We start from the raw sequence: 18893 nt of genomic DNA on the forward strand, positions 1-18893 counted from the left end.
GGCCCCCGCTCAGTCTCACCAGGAGCTAAGTGGCTGAGGACCAACAAGCAGGCTCGGCGGGGGCACTGGACAGACAGGAGGGCGGTCCTAAAGGAATGCCATGGACGTAAAAATACACGTCTATACAAATGTCTTTATTTTAACATTTAAAAGAAAGAATCACATGTTCATTCCGACAGCTTTACCAGACCGGGCCACCCGATAAGTTACACGCACACAGGGACTTGGAAAGTTATTGCACAGCTTTTCAACGGGTCGAGTCAGGACCAAGCAGCCGCCCTTCCCCACAGCCAGGCGGCAAGTCCATCTTCCACAAGGACACCTTACTCGAAACAGGCTGCGGGGTGGCTGCACTTGAACCTTGCCTCCAGATTGATTACATAACCGCGGCTACTCCCGCTGCAGAGTGTCGTGTCTGCGGAGGTGGAGCTCTGAACTGGGAGGCCGAGCACTGCCTGCTCATAAACAGTATTTCCTGTAGCATCTCGACGGCGGGCAGGCAGCAGGGAGATACGCCAGCAGCCTGTTCCAGGCAGGTAATCAGCAGCCCTGTCTCGAGGATTTCTGCCCCCAAAGATTCTTAAGATTGTTTGCTAGCTGATTCTTTTTTTTGACTACTCGACGGTTTTGAATTTGCCGTGATCCAGGGGTGTTCAAGTACTTCTTTGAGGGTGGGCCGCTGGCTGGGATTATGCTTCAGCAGTCTGGAAATGAGGTCCCTGGCTCCCTCTGGCACAAAGTCAGGGAATGTGAATTCCACCTGGGTAAGTGTACAATAAGTGACAGAGTCACAAACGTGGCTAAGAACAGGATAAATATTCAGATGGTAGCCTAAAGTCAAGGCTGATAAGGAAGGAATTCTAACAGAATGATGGGTCCTTTCTAGTGATGTCTTACCCGTGATATTCTTTTGTAGGTCTCTTGGTATGTGTTTGCCTCAAAAGGAGGCTTCCCAACTAGAAATTCGTAGCAAAGCACCCCAAGGCTCCAGAGATCCACCTTCTCGTCATGCATCCGGCCTTCAATCATCTCAGGCGGCAAGTAGTCCAGGGTGCCGCAGAGGGTGGTTCTCCTAAAAACGGAGGCAGGTTCAGGTTGACGTGCTTCTGTTTCTGATGCACAACAGCTGCTCAGAATCACCAACCACTACACTAACGTTGAGCGCTTTTCCTAGGCTAGATCCTGTGCTACGAAGCAGGTACTGTTACAAATCCCCACTTTTAGACAGGGAGATGTGCAAGATCTCACAGCTAGCAATCAAGCTGCACTCCAAATCTGTCCAACTCCAGAACTTCCTTAAATGATATAAAATACAGGATTTAAAGTATCACCACTATAAAATTTTGTGGACAACTAGGGAAATTTGAACATGGACTAAATGGTAGATATTAACAAGGCTGTTAATTTTCTTAGGCGTGATAATGGTTGTGATTATACAGGACAATGTCCTTATTTTTAGGACATGCACACTGAAGCACTCAAAGGACGAAGCACGCTGTCTGCAACTTATAAGCAGACGACACACCCAACATGGCAAAATGTTAACAACTGTTTGAGTCTAGGCACTGGATACACAGGTGACCAATTCAGCACATCTGTATGTTGTTTTTATAACAGAGGTTGGAAACAAACATCAAAATGGGGGCAAAGACCACACAGGTTTTGCTGGTTTATATCAGTTACTCTTTGCCTGGTGCCCAGGGAGCGCACAAATGCTCGCTCGGCTGCATGGCGGCCCAGGATTAAGGAGCCGCCTCTCCAGACATCTAGCCTCTCATCACCACCGAGATTCAGGAGACGGCCCAAATCGGGGGTTCTCAAATGACAGCACAATATCACAGGAGCTCTTACAGTTATCAAGGTACGGGAGGCGAGGACAAGTGACCAACACTTACACAGTGTCCTCTTCAGAAAAGGATCGGCTACCTTTCCTGTCACGATGACACCACTGGGAGGGTTAAGGTACAGTTTAGCCCTGCAATGCCACGAAGTCAGGTGCCAACAGCTCCCACCCGCGGCAGACCACCAGATTTTTTTTTTTTTTTTTTTTTTTTTTTTTTTAAACAGAAAGAGACCGCAGCAGCAGATTCAGTGCCTTGCTGGAAACAATTAGGAGTGGTCTGTAACAAAAACAAAGCTCCCCACACCCAATGGCATCTATTTTAGACTATACAATTTTTTTCAACTGGCTTTAAGGTAATCTGGCTAAAACTTTTTAAAGACCTACCCCAAAGCTGACAAATTCTTACTGATGGATGTATGCTTTTAAATGCCCTACTTCACACGTGGTTCCAAAAGCTCATTTAAACTCCACTTAAATTTTAAAAAGGAGAAAGCATTTTAGCTCTGTTGGCAAAGTTCACTTAAATTGTTTCATTAGGTTGATCTCTCCACTTTAAGAGGAGACAGGAAAGGACTGTTATGTTGACAAACAGAGGACGAAAGAATCTTTGCCCCCCACCCTGAAAGCTCCATCCAAACCAGTTTGGTTCCTTTAAGTTCCCTGAAGAACTGTGCTCTTGGTTCTAGATCTTTGCAAGTGCTGCCCTCAGAAACTTCTGTCTCCTGGTCCAGGAAGCAGTGGAGTCTCCCTCACACCAGTCAGTCAGGTGTTACTGCCCCTGTACACATGCTGCACTTCACCTGTCATACAGTTGTCATATCTTTTACTTATTTGTCCCCTTCATTAGCCTCTAAGGACATTACGCATCTTTTAACCCCAGGCTTAGGACAGGATAAACAGCGCAAAATGGCTGCAGAATAAAAATGTTCTTGAAGACACTAGTTTACTATCAGGTTTAAATTACACCAAAGTACGTGTGTCAGTTACCTGCCCCAACTCAGCACAACATCTATACTTTACATTTTTTACTATTTAGCTCATGATTAGCCCCTGGGCTTTTGCTAAACCAAACAAACAAGTTCCACATCTGAAGTTACATACCTGGAGGATGGGGCATGTACTGACCACCCAAAATCTGCAATCTTAAGCTCTCCAGATGATCCAAGGAGCAGGTTCTCTGGCTTAATGTCTCTATGAATAACTCTCTTTGAATGACAGTAAGACAGGGCATTTGCCAATTCTGTGATATACTATTCAAAAAAAAAAAAAAAAAGTATTGAAAGTCTGTGTTTCCGATTTATATAACACAACTTTAGACACCTCTTCTGAAAGGAAACCCGACATAGATTTTAACATGTTTCGTAGATTTTTAAAGCCAAAACTAGAGACAATGGATGACTCTACAAGAAAACAAACCAATTTAGTGTTCAGCATGAAGTACAAGTGATTCTGTGCTACGTTATTTGCTAACACAGCAGATGTGATATTGAAAGACAGGAAAACACCGAGACAGCACTACATCCCCACGTGGCAATATATGGCCCAGCAGCAATGAATTAAGACAATATTGAAAAACTGGTATAAATTAGGGAGTCAGACGTGTAAACGGTTTTTAACATTTAAAACAAAAACTCTTAAGTACAGACAATTCCCATTTTTAAACCAAGGCCAATTTATAACAAAAGGATTTGTCTGAAGCTAAAACTTGAAGAGCACCGGAGGAAAAAAATCCTGAGCAATAAACTAAGAGCAGTTGTCCTGGCATGTTAAGTAGTGGGCTGAATTTGGGGGCACACTACATAGTAATTCATTAGTCAGCTTCAAAGTACACAAGCAAGTCAGTCCTTCGTTTTGTTTCCATTTCAACTAAAAGATCTAGCAAGCAAGTCCAGAATTTGCTTTAACATATAAATAAGAATTGTTTTATAGTATACTGAAAGAATGTATTTAGCTCTGACTTAAGTTAGAGAAGTGTGTTTCCCAAAAGTAATTCTAGACAGGACTAAACATTATTTTATACCAAAAAATGTTTACTAAACAAATGGGTAGAAACCAGATGTTATCGTCAGAAAGGACATTTTTCATTTTTTTCAGCCAAAAGCCAGAGACCAAAATTTAGACCATAATAAACTGAAAGTGAAGGCAAAGAAAGCTCGTCGCCTGCACCAAAGCTGGGTTGATGATACTCTAGGAGCACACGTTACAATTCCGGAGGGCAACAGGCTGTCCCTGCTCAAAGCTCGGCAAGAACCAGAGCCCTCTGGCACCAACTCCCTCCACACCTCCCACATTAGATTGTGGGTACACGTAAAGGTCCCTAACACTTCTCTAGAATTAGTTTTATTTTAATTAATCAGAAAAGAAAAACAGGTGCGTATATATATATATCTCCGAACTACTAAGGAATCTAGAAAGAACCAATCTTTTCTTTCAAATAGCTATACGTTTACACCAAAGTAAACTCCATCTGGACTGAGGAAAACTGAGTACTACAAATATTAATTGCCAACTAAATAAGAAACTAGTTTGGTTAACTAATATTTAAAAAGCAAATAAAATAGATTTCTACTTATCCAAAGGGCAAATATTTAAGTTTAAAATAGTATGTCCTCGTTGCACAGACAGGACCAGAGGGTCATTCACCAACAGTGCTGTGATTTCATCATAAGATAAAAGTAAAACCACCTGAACTTAATGCCATTTAGATCAATGCCAAAAAGAAAATGTGTACATACTACCCAGAGACCTCCACCAGGAAACAGAACAAAGTAACCACCATTCAACAGGCCCATCCTCGGCTATTTCAACAAAAAACAGCCCAAATTAAGACTCAGCTTCTTCAAACAATTTTCACACAATAAAGGAGAGTAGAATTCGTGGGGGGGACAAAACAAAAACCTGATATGTTGAACTTTATTAAGATTAAAAACGTCTGCCCCCTGAAAAACAAAGTTAAGAGAATGAAAACACGAGCCACAGACTGGGAGAAAATGTGATAAAGGACACATATCACAAATACACACGAACCCTTAAAACTCAGTAAGACAACAAAAGTTTTTAATGGGCAAAAGATCTGAAGAAGCACCTCAAAGACGATATACAGATGGCAAATGAACACATGAAAAGATGCCCAACACTGTACGTCATTAGAGAACTGCAAATTAAAACAGTGAGGCGCCACTGCACACCGACCGGAACGACTGAAACCCAAAAAGCTCACCGCCACCAGCTGCTGGTGAGGAGCAACAGGACCTCGCAGTCACGGGTGGGGGTGCCGAGATGGTATATCCGTCTTGGAAGACAGTTTAAGAGTTTCTTAAAAGCTAAATGTAGTCTTACCATACAAGCCAGCAATCGCACCCCTAAGTATTTACCCAGCCAATTTGAAAACCTATGTCCCACAAAAACCTGCATGCAATTGTTTATAGCAGCTTTACTCGTAATCACCGAAAACTGGAAGAAACCAAGATGCCCTTCAGTAGATGAAGAGATAATAATGGAATAGTATTCACCAATAAAAAGAAATGAGCTATCAAACCCTAAAAAGATACAGATGAATCTCAAATGCATACAGTTGTTTCCCACAGGGTAACTGGTTAACAATGCTACCACTACACACGAACACTGGAATTGAACAGATAAATGGATGGCGGAGGGTGGAACCCAAGTTTCTCAATGTTGGGGTGGAGGTTACAGATAAGCAAGGGAGGAGGGTAAAATGATCCACGTGATAATGGACTCATGTTTTGCTTAATATAGATACGGATGGATAATATAGAAATACTTTTAGATACATGCATTTACATGGATTACTATACACATATTTCCTTGCTCTCTGTCAGCTGAAAGCCTAGAAGTAATAACACTCAGTAGCAATGATCATATCCAGCGCCCAGATCTTGGTTTCTAATAACATTTTCCAATAAAAGGAACCAAAGCTCCTTGGAGAAATAACGAATTCTAAGACTGGGATAGGAAATGTACAAGATGAAGCTGGAACATCTTATAGCACCAGAAAACAAGAAAGTGCTTTTACGTGCACACACACACAATAATAGGGACATATCCAAAGGACACAGGAACCACAAGAGAGCTCCCAGTGGCCAAAGCTGGAACAATGAGAGCAAAGTGGTATTAGATTATACTCAAAGTATAAAATAATCCATGAGTATATATTAATAAATGATTGACTACATTTTCTGACTATTTTAACATCATTTTGCCTTTGGTGTGGATATTTGTTGTTATATGTCTTTTATGTCTATGGACTAATTTCGTCTGCTGAATCAAAGGATTTATACCATTTATCAAATTTGGAAAATTCCCAGCCATTATCACTTCAAACATTACCTTCTGCCCAATTTCTCTATTTTTTTTCCTTCAGGATTACTAAATTTATTACTAAATTTATATAAGAAGTAAACATTACTTCCAAATGTCAAAAATAAATAAATAAATAAATAAATAAATAATGGAGAATAGAGAAATATCTGGTACAGAATTCCAAATACCTTATGTCGATACCCTGCCCTATAGGAGATGAAACATAACCCCCCATGGGCTGGTCCTCTGAAACGACACAGCATGCAAACGGAGAAAAAGAGTAACTTTACAGTGGAGAAAACTGACAAACACTACCTCAGCCAGCTGATCAAGGCCGACACTCAGGGATAAGGAGTTAGGTTAATAGTATGTATCCTTGATACGAGAATGCATTTTCCCTCTGATCTTCCTCTCAAAAACCCATGACCCTGGGGCTTCCCTGGTGGCGCAGTGGTTGAGAATCTGCCTGCCAATGCAGGGGACACGGGTTTGAGCCCTGGTCTGGGAAGATCCCACGTGCCACGGAGCAACTAGGCCCGTGAGCCACAATTACTGAGCCTGCGTGTCTGGAGCTTGTGCTCCGCAACAAGAGAGGCCACGACAGTGAAAGGCCCGCGCACAGCGATGAAGAGTGGCCCCCGCTTGCCGCAACTAGAGAAAGCCCTCGCACAGAAATGAAGACTCAACACAGCCAAAAATAAATAAATAAATAATAAAAATAAAGGAATTCCTTTAAAAAAAAAAAAAACCCATGACCCTAATCTAATCATGAGAAACTAAAGAAATCTGAATGAAGTATGGATTTCAGTCAATAGTTATGTACCAATATTGGTTCATTAGTTATGACAACTGTACCACACTGATAAAATATAAATAGGAGAAATTAGGTGTGTATTTATAGGAGAAAGTAAGTCTGTACTATCTTCAGTTATTCTATAAATCTAAAACTAATCTAAAACAAATTTTTCTTTTCTTTTTTTCTTAAAGAGAGCAACTATACATTTCCACAGAAACAGCTGTGGAAACCAACCACAGTATTCCATTTGGTACCTGATTTTATCTGTATATAAAAGATACACCTAAGCTATTTTGATTTTTCCATTTCAAATACTTGATCTGATTAAGCTATCTTCCCATGAGACAAAACCCCCTCTATTATATAATGAAAGGTACACTGCTAGGTAGGACAGGTATAGAGGAAACAGAATTAGTCCAGACAACAAATGAAAACTTACAGTAGCAGTTCTCTGCTCATCAAACTTTGACAGTTTCTGAAGTTCTCTATAGACAGCTCCGAGGGGTGCATATTCCAGAATTAGGTAGACTCTGGTAGCATCATGGAAATAACCATACAGCCTGAGAATATTTGGATGCCTGCAACGAAGGACGAACACTCTAACACCTGGTTTTGGAGCTGATACGTACTGAGTATCAAACAAATCCTCATGTGAAACCAGTGGTGAAAACTGCTGCTGGCCACAGACCCCACCTTCCACCCCCCTTGAGAATTTGAAACTACAGACCCACTGTAAGAAAAAGATGTACACTGCTATCAATTTACATGCATTTCAAGGTGTTAATGGACCTTGGGTTTAGTTAAGACTATTGCCTTCCTTTAGGCCATCTATATTCTTAGGTGGGGAAAGAATTCAGATAAATGTTAAGTCTCTGCAAATTGGAAAAACAAACAAACAAAAAAAAGACATGGCACTCCCACAGTAGTTGAAACCCAAATACCATGAGACAGACAACACAGGCAGTGTTCACTAATGGCAGGGGATTTGCTGCTGACAACTTTGGACAGCTGAGCACAGGCTATCTGTTTTTTTGTTTTGTTTTGCTTTTTTTTTTTTAATTCACTGAAAGCAAAAAGAAAAAGATCCACTGGCCAAAGTCAACCTGTAGGCTGCCAGTTTGCAACCTGAACTCAAAATAAAAGGTATCATTCCCTTTAATTATCCACCAAAACAAAACAAAACAAAAACACCTCCGGTAAATTACTCCATCAACAAAACAAACCTTCAAGCAATTTTTCAGGACCACGGCACTGAAGTCTAGTGAATTTAGTCACTCTCTGCAGTACCATGGAGCCAGCCTTCTACAAAGAAGTTTACAATCATTTAACTCTTAAAGTTCTGTACACCACTCTCCTGGACATCAATCTGAAAACTTACCTAAGGTGGGACTGTATTTCTACTTCCCTCCTCAGCTGATGCTCAACTCCTGCTTTCTCCAACTGAGCTTTAAATAATACTTTAAGAGCCAGGATAAACTTGCTTTGTTTTTCTCTTGCCAAATAAACATTACCAAACTTTCCTTTACCCAGCGGGCGACCAATTTCAAAATCTTCCAAAGCCCACTGCCTTCTAGGGGAGAAATGAACATTTTAAAATGTGAAGAAAACACATCTTTTCTAACAACGTATATTAGTGAGTAGTAGACATCCTATAAATTTTATATCCAAAGTTGTATTGAGTATGTACCCTCTGCAAGAACCAAACCAATAACCACAATTAATGAGTCACCACAGACATTAAGCCCCGCATGCCCCCACCTGCCGTCAGCTGAGTGACTCTGTGACAAGGAACAACCTGGACTGTTAGAGCTGAAGCGCTCACTGAGAAGTGTCCCAAGGCAGTACTATGCTCTGGAGCACAGACCTATTAACAACAGCACTTAGGACCACAAGAAGGATGAGGTGAGTAACTGGAGAGGGAAAAATGCTGCAGAACCACCTGCGAGCCTCTTTCAAACCAAGCACAGCCTCCTGCAGCCCCGGAGGTGCCAACATTCTCAGCTGGAGAGCAACCACTCCGGTTAAGCGAGCCGGATGGAGCCCGCAGGGCAGGGGGGTGAGAACCACTGGATGTAGATTCTCAGAGAGCCGCTGGTAGGCGCTAGAGCAAAAAAGGCTGTGGGTTCATTCCTGGCTCCTATCACATTCTAGAATCTAGACAGTTCAGAGATTGAGAGCAGGGGAAAATACAGCCAAGCTTTATTATGAGAAACAAGTATAATAATTGTATCAATACTTTCAAAATACTCAGACAGTCGTGTATTAGTCCATAGCTCTGCAATAGGACCAGATTTTGTCGTTTTTTTAACTTCCACCTCTTTACTAGAATAGAAAAAAGTATAGAAGCATATATAAACCATATGTAGTAGTTACTTCTGAAGGTAGAGAGGAACTTTTACTTCACACATTTCTGTAACAGATTCATACAAGCCATTTCTAAATTTGGAAAGCAATAAGAAAAACTCGAGTCCCTAATAAACATCCATCATTAAAATTCCTTCTCCCTTTTTTAAAAGATTGGAAATTTGAAACATCTATATTTCCTAAGTGAAAATACAGTATAAAGACCTATTTTAAAAGTGTTCCCATAACTAAATTTGCAATTAAATGGTGTATTCTAGTAGAGTGATGGCACAGAACTCTGTAAACAAGATAAAACTTACCTTTTTGATTCTTCATTTTTCTGTTTTGATGCCGCTTCCTTTTCAGGATTATTTCCTAGATAGAGTAAGTTAAAAACCTGTTGTTAGGGCTTCCCTGGTGGCGCAGTGGTTGAGAATCTGCCTGCCAATGCAGGGGACACGGGTTCGAGCCCTGGTCTGGGAAGATCCCACATGCCGCAGAGCAACTAGGCCAGTGAGCCACAACTACTGAGCCTGCGCGTCTGGAACCTGTGCTCCGCAACAAGAGAGGCCACGATAGTAAGAGGCCCGCGCACCGCGATGAAGAGTGGCCCCCGCTTGCCGCAACTAGAGAAAGCTCTCGCACAGAAACGAAGACCCAACACAGCAAGCAAGCAAGCAAGCAATAAATAAATAAATAAATAAATAAATCCTGTTGTTAGAATAACTATACAGAATAAGTTAAAAATCTTTGATTAGAGATGAATCAAAGAATAGCTACCAAAATATTAGTGTATGTCCAGAATGATAGATCTGAACTATTACTAGTTTTATTTTATTTATTTTTTTTAAAAAAGGGATGTCCCTGGGGGTCCAGTGGTAAAGAATTCGCCTTCCAGTGCAGGGGATGCGGGTTCTATCCCTGGTCGGGGAACTAAGATCCCACATGCCACGGGGCAACTAAGCCCATGCGCCACAACTACTGAGCTTGTGCACCTCAACTAGAGAGCCTGCACGCCACAACTACAGAGCCCATGCGACCTGGAGCCCGTGCATCACTACTAGAGAAGAGAAAACCAGCGTGCTGCAACGAAAGATCCCACCTGCCTCAACAAAGATCCCGCGTGCCAAAACTAAGACCCAATGCAGCCAAAATAAATAAATAAATAAATAAATAAAATATTTTTAAAAAAAAAAGACTACTACACTGTAACCTGACTCCTGCCATTTGAAGTCTTTATAGAACTTCGAGAGTAAAGACAAGCAGATACATACAGCTAGGCCCTTAGATAATCTCCCTGAAGCCTCAGTTTCTAAATGAAGAGCTTCTAAAGCAGAATTACCAATCTTCCCATCCATCACAAGCTCCCACCTAGTCACCTTTTCCCCAGGAGGTGGGCCAGCCAGCTGTCCATTTGCTACAGACAACGTGCAACAAAACATAAGCCAACCACCACCCTCCTTCCACTGTATTAGCGGCCAAGGGGAAATTACATGGGACATTTCCACTTGTCTATTTCCAGCACTTCAAACTCTTAACAGCAGTACATTTTGCTCTGGTCAGATATTTGAATTCAGGCCTCACCTGGACTCTTCCCCTCCCTGGTTCACAATCTCAGTTAAGGCCACCAGTACAACCACCATCCCCACGTCCGGTTTATTGCCCAGTTCTGTCAAGTCTGCATCTTAAGTGAGCTCTCGCATTTGTCTGCACCACCCCATCCTGGCTGTCTTCGAGTAAGTTAACACTTCGAAGTCTTAGCTTCCTCCTCCACGAAACCAAGTTAAAACCTGTGGCTGCCTTTGCGGAGCGGTCACGAGGACAGAACGACGCAAGGTGGATGAAGGACGCCTGCCGTGTGAGCACTCGCACCTGGCAAACGACAACTGTCAACACCGACCCCACTCCACCTAGTCAGCTCACTGCCATACTGGCCCCAAACCACAATGGCTTCCCTCCTGCCTGGTACCCCTGGGTCCAGCAATGCTACTCTCCAATTCATGCCCCACATTCAGATGAGCCTTCTATAAAGGCAAGTCAGCCCGTCCTCCGCTCAAAAACCTTTCAGCAGCTTCCCAGTGCACACGGGATGAAGCCCCACTCACGGCGGCCAGCAGTGCCCACCTCGACCTGACCTGGCCCGCCTCCGTCCACCCACTCCCCACGCCCGGCACTTCCCTCCACGCTCCAGAACCCTGGAGTTGTTCAGCTCCAAGAGTACCTGCTACGAGAACCCCGTCCCTCCCCTCCGCCCCTAATATGCAATCAAAGAACACGGCACTGGTGCTGCGTCCTCCCTGGCTGCCAACTCTTCCACGAGGGTGGGAGTCCGGCCTGGCCCACAGGAGACACTGGTACTTCACCCGGACACCAGATTTTCTCCCCATCCTCAGTAGAAAATGACGTAAAAGCTAGGGTTCCAAACAATAAAGACACGTCTACACACTTGCTTTTTTAGCAACTAAAAAGAACGGCTCTCCAATGAGCCTCAGAGCGCTGATTACCAGGTGCTGGGAGCTGGGGCTGCTCGCTCTTCTGGGTATTACTCAGCGGCCTGGACACAGCACGAGGGGCGCTGGCTGCCTGCGCCGGCTTCTGCTTCAGGGGCTGTACGGGTTTTTGGCTGGAGACAAGCTTTTGCACTTGTGAAGGAAGACGCTGCGAGGAATTTGAAGGACACAAGACCCGCTGAGCCTGGCCACTGTTCGCAGACACCGGATTCTGAGAAGGAAATTGCTGAGTCACCGGAACACGTTTTGGGCCATCACCAAGTGGAACTGTAGTCTAGATTGGGGAGGAAAAAGGAACTTTATGGTCTCCATGAAAAAAAGCTGAATATCATGAGAATATTCCAGAAGTTTGTTTTCCAATATAAGAAAATGAGTGTCACTCACTGATAAGGCATGGAAGGGGAAAGCGATTTTAATCAGCACTTCCAGAGGATACAGTTAGTATGTGGCTGAAATACCTGAATGATACCTCCTCCCCTTCCCCAACACCCCACCCCTGAAAAGCACGCTCCCATAGACAAATGTTCATTAACAAACTTTCATCTAAAAAGGGAGGCATTAAACACTAAGAATTCCCAATGACTTGGGAATTATTATTTAGCAAGAAGCTGCAATTTGGAAACTTTATACCAAAATCCCAATTCCAACGACATTTCTTTGACAATACCTATGTTTAGAAAAAAGACTGAAAGAAATACATCAAAATATTCAACAGTGATTATCTTTTTTTTTTTTAATTAATTAATTAATTAATTATTTTTGGCTGTGTTGGGTCTTCGTTTCTGTGCGAGGGCTTTCTCTAGTTGCTGCAAGCAGGGGCCACTCTTCATCGTGGTGTGCGGGCCTCTCACTATCGCAGCCTCTCTTGTCGCGGAGCACAGGCTCCAGACGCGCAGGCTCAGGAGTTGTGGTTCATGGGCCTAGTTGCTCCACGGCATGTGGGATCTTCCCAGACCAGGGCTCGAACCCGTGTCCCCTGCATTGGCAGGCAGATTCTCAACCACTGCGCCACCAGGGAAGCCCTCAACAGTGATTATCTTTGAGTAAAGAAGTTTTGGAGAATTTCTGTACTTGCCAGATTTTCCACAAAAGCTAATTACTACTTTTTTTTTTTTTTTTTTTACAATAATGACCGCAGTTTTAATAGTCCAAAAAGCTAATTACTACTGATTTAGTAGTGTTTCAATTTCCAAGTGTTCAATACTGACAAAATGCATCTGAGGCAAAAGACAAAATAAACATAGGCTCTTCAAAAAGTTACTACTGGGCTTCCCTGGTGGTGCAGTGGTTGAGAGTCTGCCTGCCAATGCAGGGGACACGGGTTCGAGGCCTGGTCTGGGAAGATCCCACATGCCGCGGAGCGACTAGGCCCGCCCGTGAGCCACAATTACTGAGCCTGCGCGTCTGGAGCCTGTGCTCCGCAACAAGAGAGGCCGCGATAGTGAGAGGCCTGCGCACCGCGATGAAGAGTGGCCCCCACTTGCCGCAACTAGAGAAAGCCCTCGCACATAAACAAAGACCCAACACAGCTATAAATAAATAAATAAAATTTAAAAAAAAAAAAAGGATTTAAAAGAAAAAAAAAGTTACTACCAAAATATATTATTTACATGCCTGTAAGTTGGATGTCACGAGTTTTTAAAATACTTAAATTCTAAGGCCCTGAGCTAATCAAACACAGGGCAGGGGGCACTTCCTCTAGCTTCAGTGGAGGAAATTTCCTCATAAACGAGGAAACAGTGCCAGAAGAAAAGCCTCACAATCCATCACCAGCTTGCTGGTACAAGTGCTTTCCAAGAGAGGGTTTCCAACTTGCAGGAAAAAGAGATTGCTTCTGAAACTAGCAGCATCCACAACACAGCAGACATTCAGGCAGCAAAAATCATTTTAAACACCGAGCAATTTTTTTTAAATATATATTTATTTATTTATTTTTGGCTATGTTGGGTCTTCATTGCTGCGCATGGCCTTTCTCTAGTTGCGGTGCACGGGTTTCTCACTGTGGTGGCTTCTCTTGTTGTGGAGCACGGGCTCTAGGCGCGCGGGCTTCAGTAGTTGCGGCACGAGGGCTCAGTAGTTGTGGCTCGCGGGCTCTAGAGCACAGGCTCAGTAGTTGTGGCACACGGGCTTAGCTGCTCCGCGGCATGTGGGATCTTCCCGGACCAGGGCTCGAACCCGTGTCCCCTGCATTAGCAGGCGGATTCTTAACCACTGTGCCACCAGGGAAGTCCCTAGAGCAAGTTTTTAAAATGATTACCATCATCAGAATTGAGAATCAAATACAGTGAATCAACTTAGCCTTTTTCTGGTTGGTCATTTTTACACTTTCAGCCAGTAAAAAAGGCTAGTATCCATTTTTCGAAGATGAAGACTTATAAAAACAAACCCCTCCCCTCAAAAAAAAACCACAAAAAAACAAGCAGTGTTTATATTCTTCTAATTTCCTAGAAGGAAAAAAAACCCCAGGTATTACTTATATTAGAAGGATCTTTCTGTGAGAGACCCATTCACCTAACTGCTCCACAAATATTCATCAAATGCTAAGTAAGGGCCAGGGGGTCTCTCCTCCTGGATTCCAATCTACCCCAAGCTGAACTGAGCACCCCTCCTAGGAATTACTCAGGTTATATGTATATATAGTATGGCACTGGCTCACACACCTACCCAGAAGGGCTCTAAGTTCTTTAAAGTCAAAGACCACGTGCTTTTCACCATTGTGATCCCTGCACCTGACACAGAACCTGGCTCCAAGTGGGCTCCCAGGAAATGCCCACTGAACTGCTGCTCGACATTCCTCTAAAGCGTGAGCAGAACCAACTATGGCATCGAAATTAATTTCTGGCAAGCAAGGAAGTACGGGCAAGTATTAAGCACCTACTATGTAGGTCATTATCCTGCATGCAATGGAGCAATAGAGATACTTAAACAGCTAACTGTAAGACAAAGCAGAGGAAATAAAACTTACGGTGAAAGAAGCAACGAAGTGTTATTGAATTTGTAGAAAAATGACTAATTCCCACCCAGGAACGTGGTAGAGGGATCTAAAGTTACAACGCAAAGTAAAGGTAAAAAGAATTCTAGATTTAAAACCCAATCTCAAACAACTATACCCCAATAAAAAAAAATAATAATATAAATAAATAAATAATAAAAACCCAATCTCCCTTTGGGTTTTATAAATGTGACTTGAGATTACAGATTATTGGATTTACCTTAGGCCCCGAGATGCTGTTTTCTTTACATTTGTCCATGATGCCTGAAAAGAAAAAAGAACCACCTTTAATTTGTAAAAATCCACCTGCTTCCAAGTGTTATGCTGGATGAGGGTTATAAATCCTGATGAAATAGCCTCAACATCACACAGAATTTTACATGTTTTGTCATCCAAATGAGGCTGATAAGGGAGCAGTGCTTTCTCGCCTGATACCACGTGCAGGCGTGGGGCATTCCTCCCCCCTCACACACTGCTCCCCTCCCCGATACTCAGACTTCACTCCTGAACGGCCCTGTCCTGCCCCATCGTCTCTCTAACGGACCACTTCCATCACTGTACAAGCCAGCTTCCACACCTGCTGCCTTCAGAATAAAAAAGGTCCTCTTTACCCCAGAACTGACTCCAAAGCTATGGCCACATCTCTGGTCTCCCCTTTCAACAGCAAAGCTCTGCAAGTCTCTACCACTTCCCTCACGCTGCCACAGCTCCCTCCCACAGGGCTTTTATCCCCACCGCCAGCCCAGCTCCAGACTGACCCCTGCTGTTGCTAAACTCAAAGGTCAATTCTCGGCCTTCCTCTAACGTGCATTCCCCGCATTCCAGGGGATCCTGCACTCTTTTTCCACTCCTTTCTTCGCTTAGCTCGCAGATTTGTCTTCACCTGACTGCTGTCCCACCGCGACCGCCTTTGCTGATCAGCCTCACCTGTACCACCAATCTCAGTGTCTGGGGTGACGCCGGGATGGACTCCTCAGGTCTCCATCTACACCTGCCTAGGGCCCCAGGGCTCTAAACATATTTATCAAGAGAACTCGAATTTGTGTCTCCTGCCCTCCCCTCTCCTGCGACTGCCAGGCTCTCTAACAACCTGCTCAGGATGCCCCAGGAAGGTCTGCCAGGCGTCTCAACCCAACACACCCAATGAAACCTCTTCTCTCCCGCACACTTCTTTTCCCTTTTGCCATGGGGGGTGCCCAGAAACACTTCTTTCCCAACTACACTCACTCCCTCGGTGAGCTCATCCCGTCTCCTGGCTTTCAATACCATCCACAGGCTGAGGATCCCCAACTTTCCATCGAAACTCTGACCACCTGGTAATCTGAGAGGCATCTCAATCTTAACCTGTCCCAAACTGAAGTCCTGCTCCCTTCCCCACGCCCATCTCCGACAACCCGCTCTCTCGGACTGCGGGCTGGGCTGCCCCCATCTCAGTAGACGGCAAATCCATCCTGCCAGTTGCTCAAGTCTAAAGTCTTAGCACAATCTTTTACACGGTTCTCCCTCAAACCCCATATCTGATCCATCAGCATATCTTACAGGCTCTATCTTCACAATCACTGCTCACAGCCTTTACTACTCCCACCTCATCAAACCACAATTTTCTCTCCCTGCAATTATTTGCAGAAGGCTCCCAATGGTCACTCTGCTTCCACCCTTCTCCCATTAAGTCCATTCGCAACACTGTGCCCAGTGATCCCATTAACAAGTCAGATATATGGTCCTTGGTTCAGAGGCCCCTCATGGTTCCTCAACTCAAATTCAAAATCTTACTTGCACAAATAGGCCTATAAAGTCTCACAGAATGTGGATCTTGACCACCTCTGTGACCGGATCTCCTCCTCTTGTCTATTGCACACCAGCCATTCAGGGCTCCTCCCTTTCCCTGGCAGAGAAGCCCCCTGCCACAGGGCCTTTGCACTTCCTGTTCCCTCTACCTATGAGGCTCCTCCCTATAACAGAAGTGTGGCTGTTCCTTCATTTCATTCATGCTGAGAGGCCCCTTTCAGATCATCTCTCTTTTATTTTTACTTAACACCTTACATAACATTATTTGTACTTGTTTACCATCTGAGTCCCCAGACTCAGACACCCAGCTACCTGCTCAGTATCTCTAAATAAAGTAAGCTCCACAGGAGGAAGAGCTTAGTCCCATTTTGTTCACTGTTACCTCCCCAGAACATGCCTGGCACATAGTATGTACTCTCATCTTTTGGGAATGAATCAATCCATTAACAAAGCAGATCAGTAATAAAAACACAGTTTCTAACACTTAGGAAGTGTTAGAATCACTTCCTGTGAGTCAGGCACAACAACCTATCCAGTAAGTAGAACATAAACTCCAAGAGAGCAGAAACCTTTCTCTATTTCTCTTACTCAGATGCTCCCTATATTCTAGAATCCAATCAGAAAGCACTCCTCAGCCCCACGCTTTCACATCCACTTTATAAGTAATCAAATAACTCCACCTCGAAGACGGGACCAGGCTAAAGAGCCTGGAGTCCTTATATCAAACAGCCATTTAGACATAACAGACAAAAAAGAAAAGGAAATACATTCTCCTATTATGTGAATTTCACACACGCTCTGATGCTTTCTTCACTCTCCCTAACAGTTACAAGCAGCAGACTCAGGAGAGCACACAGGCCAATGAACACTGATTCAACAGTCTTCAACTGAAGCTACATGCACTCACTCCAATGTAATGCACTTTCCTTCTCAGGAAGAACAATAACAGAATGGAACATGATTCTGATCCAGAAATTCTGGAGAAAGCCGCAAGAAGACTGCTTCTCAGGTGATTCTGGCCTGCAGCCGAGTTCAGGAGTCACATGTCCAGACGACCTGCACAAGATCCCTGCAGTTCAAACCAGAGATCCTACTAGTATAAACAGCAAAACAGATTTAATAGCACTGTGGGTTGAGACTTTTCCTTCCTTTGTTAAACCTGCAAATGTCTGCACAGATGCAGGAGAGTGGAGAGGAAATGAGTATGTTGCTGAGAAGCATTTAATTCAAAGAACTAGGAAGGTTAAGGACGAGAAGGAAACAGTGAAAGTCAAGGGTGATGGTTACATCTACATCAGGAGGACATGTGCTAGAAATGGAGACTTTCAGGCCCAACCCCAGACCTAACAACTAGATCTTGCATTTCAAAGACACCCCCAGATGACCAGCATGTGGCTGGGCTAGACCACTAGTTCTCAACGAAACATCAGAATCACCTGCAGAGCTTGATGAAAATACAGACACCTGAGTCTTACACCCAAGCGCTTCTGATTCTTTCGGTGGGTTCACATTTTTAACAAGGACGCTCAAGTAATCCCGTTAAGGGTAGTCCAAGGTCTACGGTTTGAGAAGCACTGGCCCAGGAAGGCCTCTTCGAGGAAGTTAGTTATTTATTCACCCACTCATCCATACCGCCCGGACAAGGCCCTTCCCTGGCTAGTCAATCCAAAGTAGCCCCCGGTTCCTAGCGCTCATCCCTATTGGAAGTTATCTTGCTAGTTCATCGTCTGTCTCCCCACCCCCCAGAACGTAAACTCCAAGACAACAAAAACCTTCTGTACTTCCTTACCCAGGTGCTCACTGAACACGAGAATCCCATCAGAAAGCACCCCCCAGACGCCCCACCCCCCGACGCCACACAACCCAACTCACTCCAAGTGTTTAATAAACACCAGGCGGCATGTTACAGGGCGTCTGGGGACCCAGGAGCTGGTGGGAGGGCGCTGGAAAAGCAGGGGGTGGGGGACGCAGGGAGGAACTGGGGGACCAAGGTAGGCTTTCTCGCCCCGACCCTCCCCTCGCCGGCCCAGCGGCCCCAAAGACCGCTTCCCTCCCACCCACCCCCAAAAGCCACCCAGGGTCCTCCCGCCCGCCTCACAGAGATGCCCCAGGTCTACGTACCTACGGCCTCCCACCTCCGACCCGAAACCTCCGAGTGCTCCCGAGAGCTCAACCGTTAGGGGTCAAAGTCTTCATTTTAAATAGGAGTTAAACCCTCGAACCCGAAAGCTGATTGGTCGGGGCTAGAGAGGCGCTGCCTTTTCATTGGTTCAAAACCAACTCGACGGCTTGAGTCAC

General features: G+C 44.2%; 1 protein-coding gene across 1 annotated transcript; it reads right to left on the reverse strand.

Moving 5' to 3' along the window:
* Positions 1-119: 119 nt before the first annotated feature.
* AURKA (aurora kinase A) lies at positions 120-18828 on the reverse strand. Its single transcript, XM_007185271.2, has 9 exons — positions 18717-18828; positions 15028-15071; positions 11810-12089; positions 9626-9680; positions 8341-8532; positions 7402-7540; positions 2945-3093; positions 898-1072; positions 120-760 (listed from the first exon to the last, which is right to left on the reverse strand). The coding sequence occupies exons 2-9, from the start codon at positions 15064-15066 to the stop codon at positions 581-583; spliced, it is 1209 nt and encodes a 402-aa protein (XP_007185333.1). The 5' UTR covers positions 15067-15071; positions 18717-18828; the 3' UTR covers positions 120-580.
* Positions 18829-18893: the final 65 nt, after the last annotated feature.

This window comes from Balaenoptera acutorostrata, chromosome 15, assembly GCF_949987535.1.
Source record: "Balaenoptera acutorostrata chromosome 15, mBalAcu1.1, whole genome shotgun sequence".
NCBI classification, from domain to species: Eukaryota; Metazoa; Chordata; class Mammalia; order Artiodactyla; family Balaenopteridae; genus Balaenoptera; species Balaenoptera acutorostrata.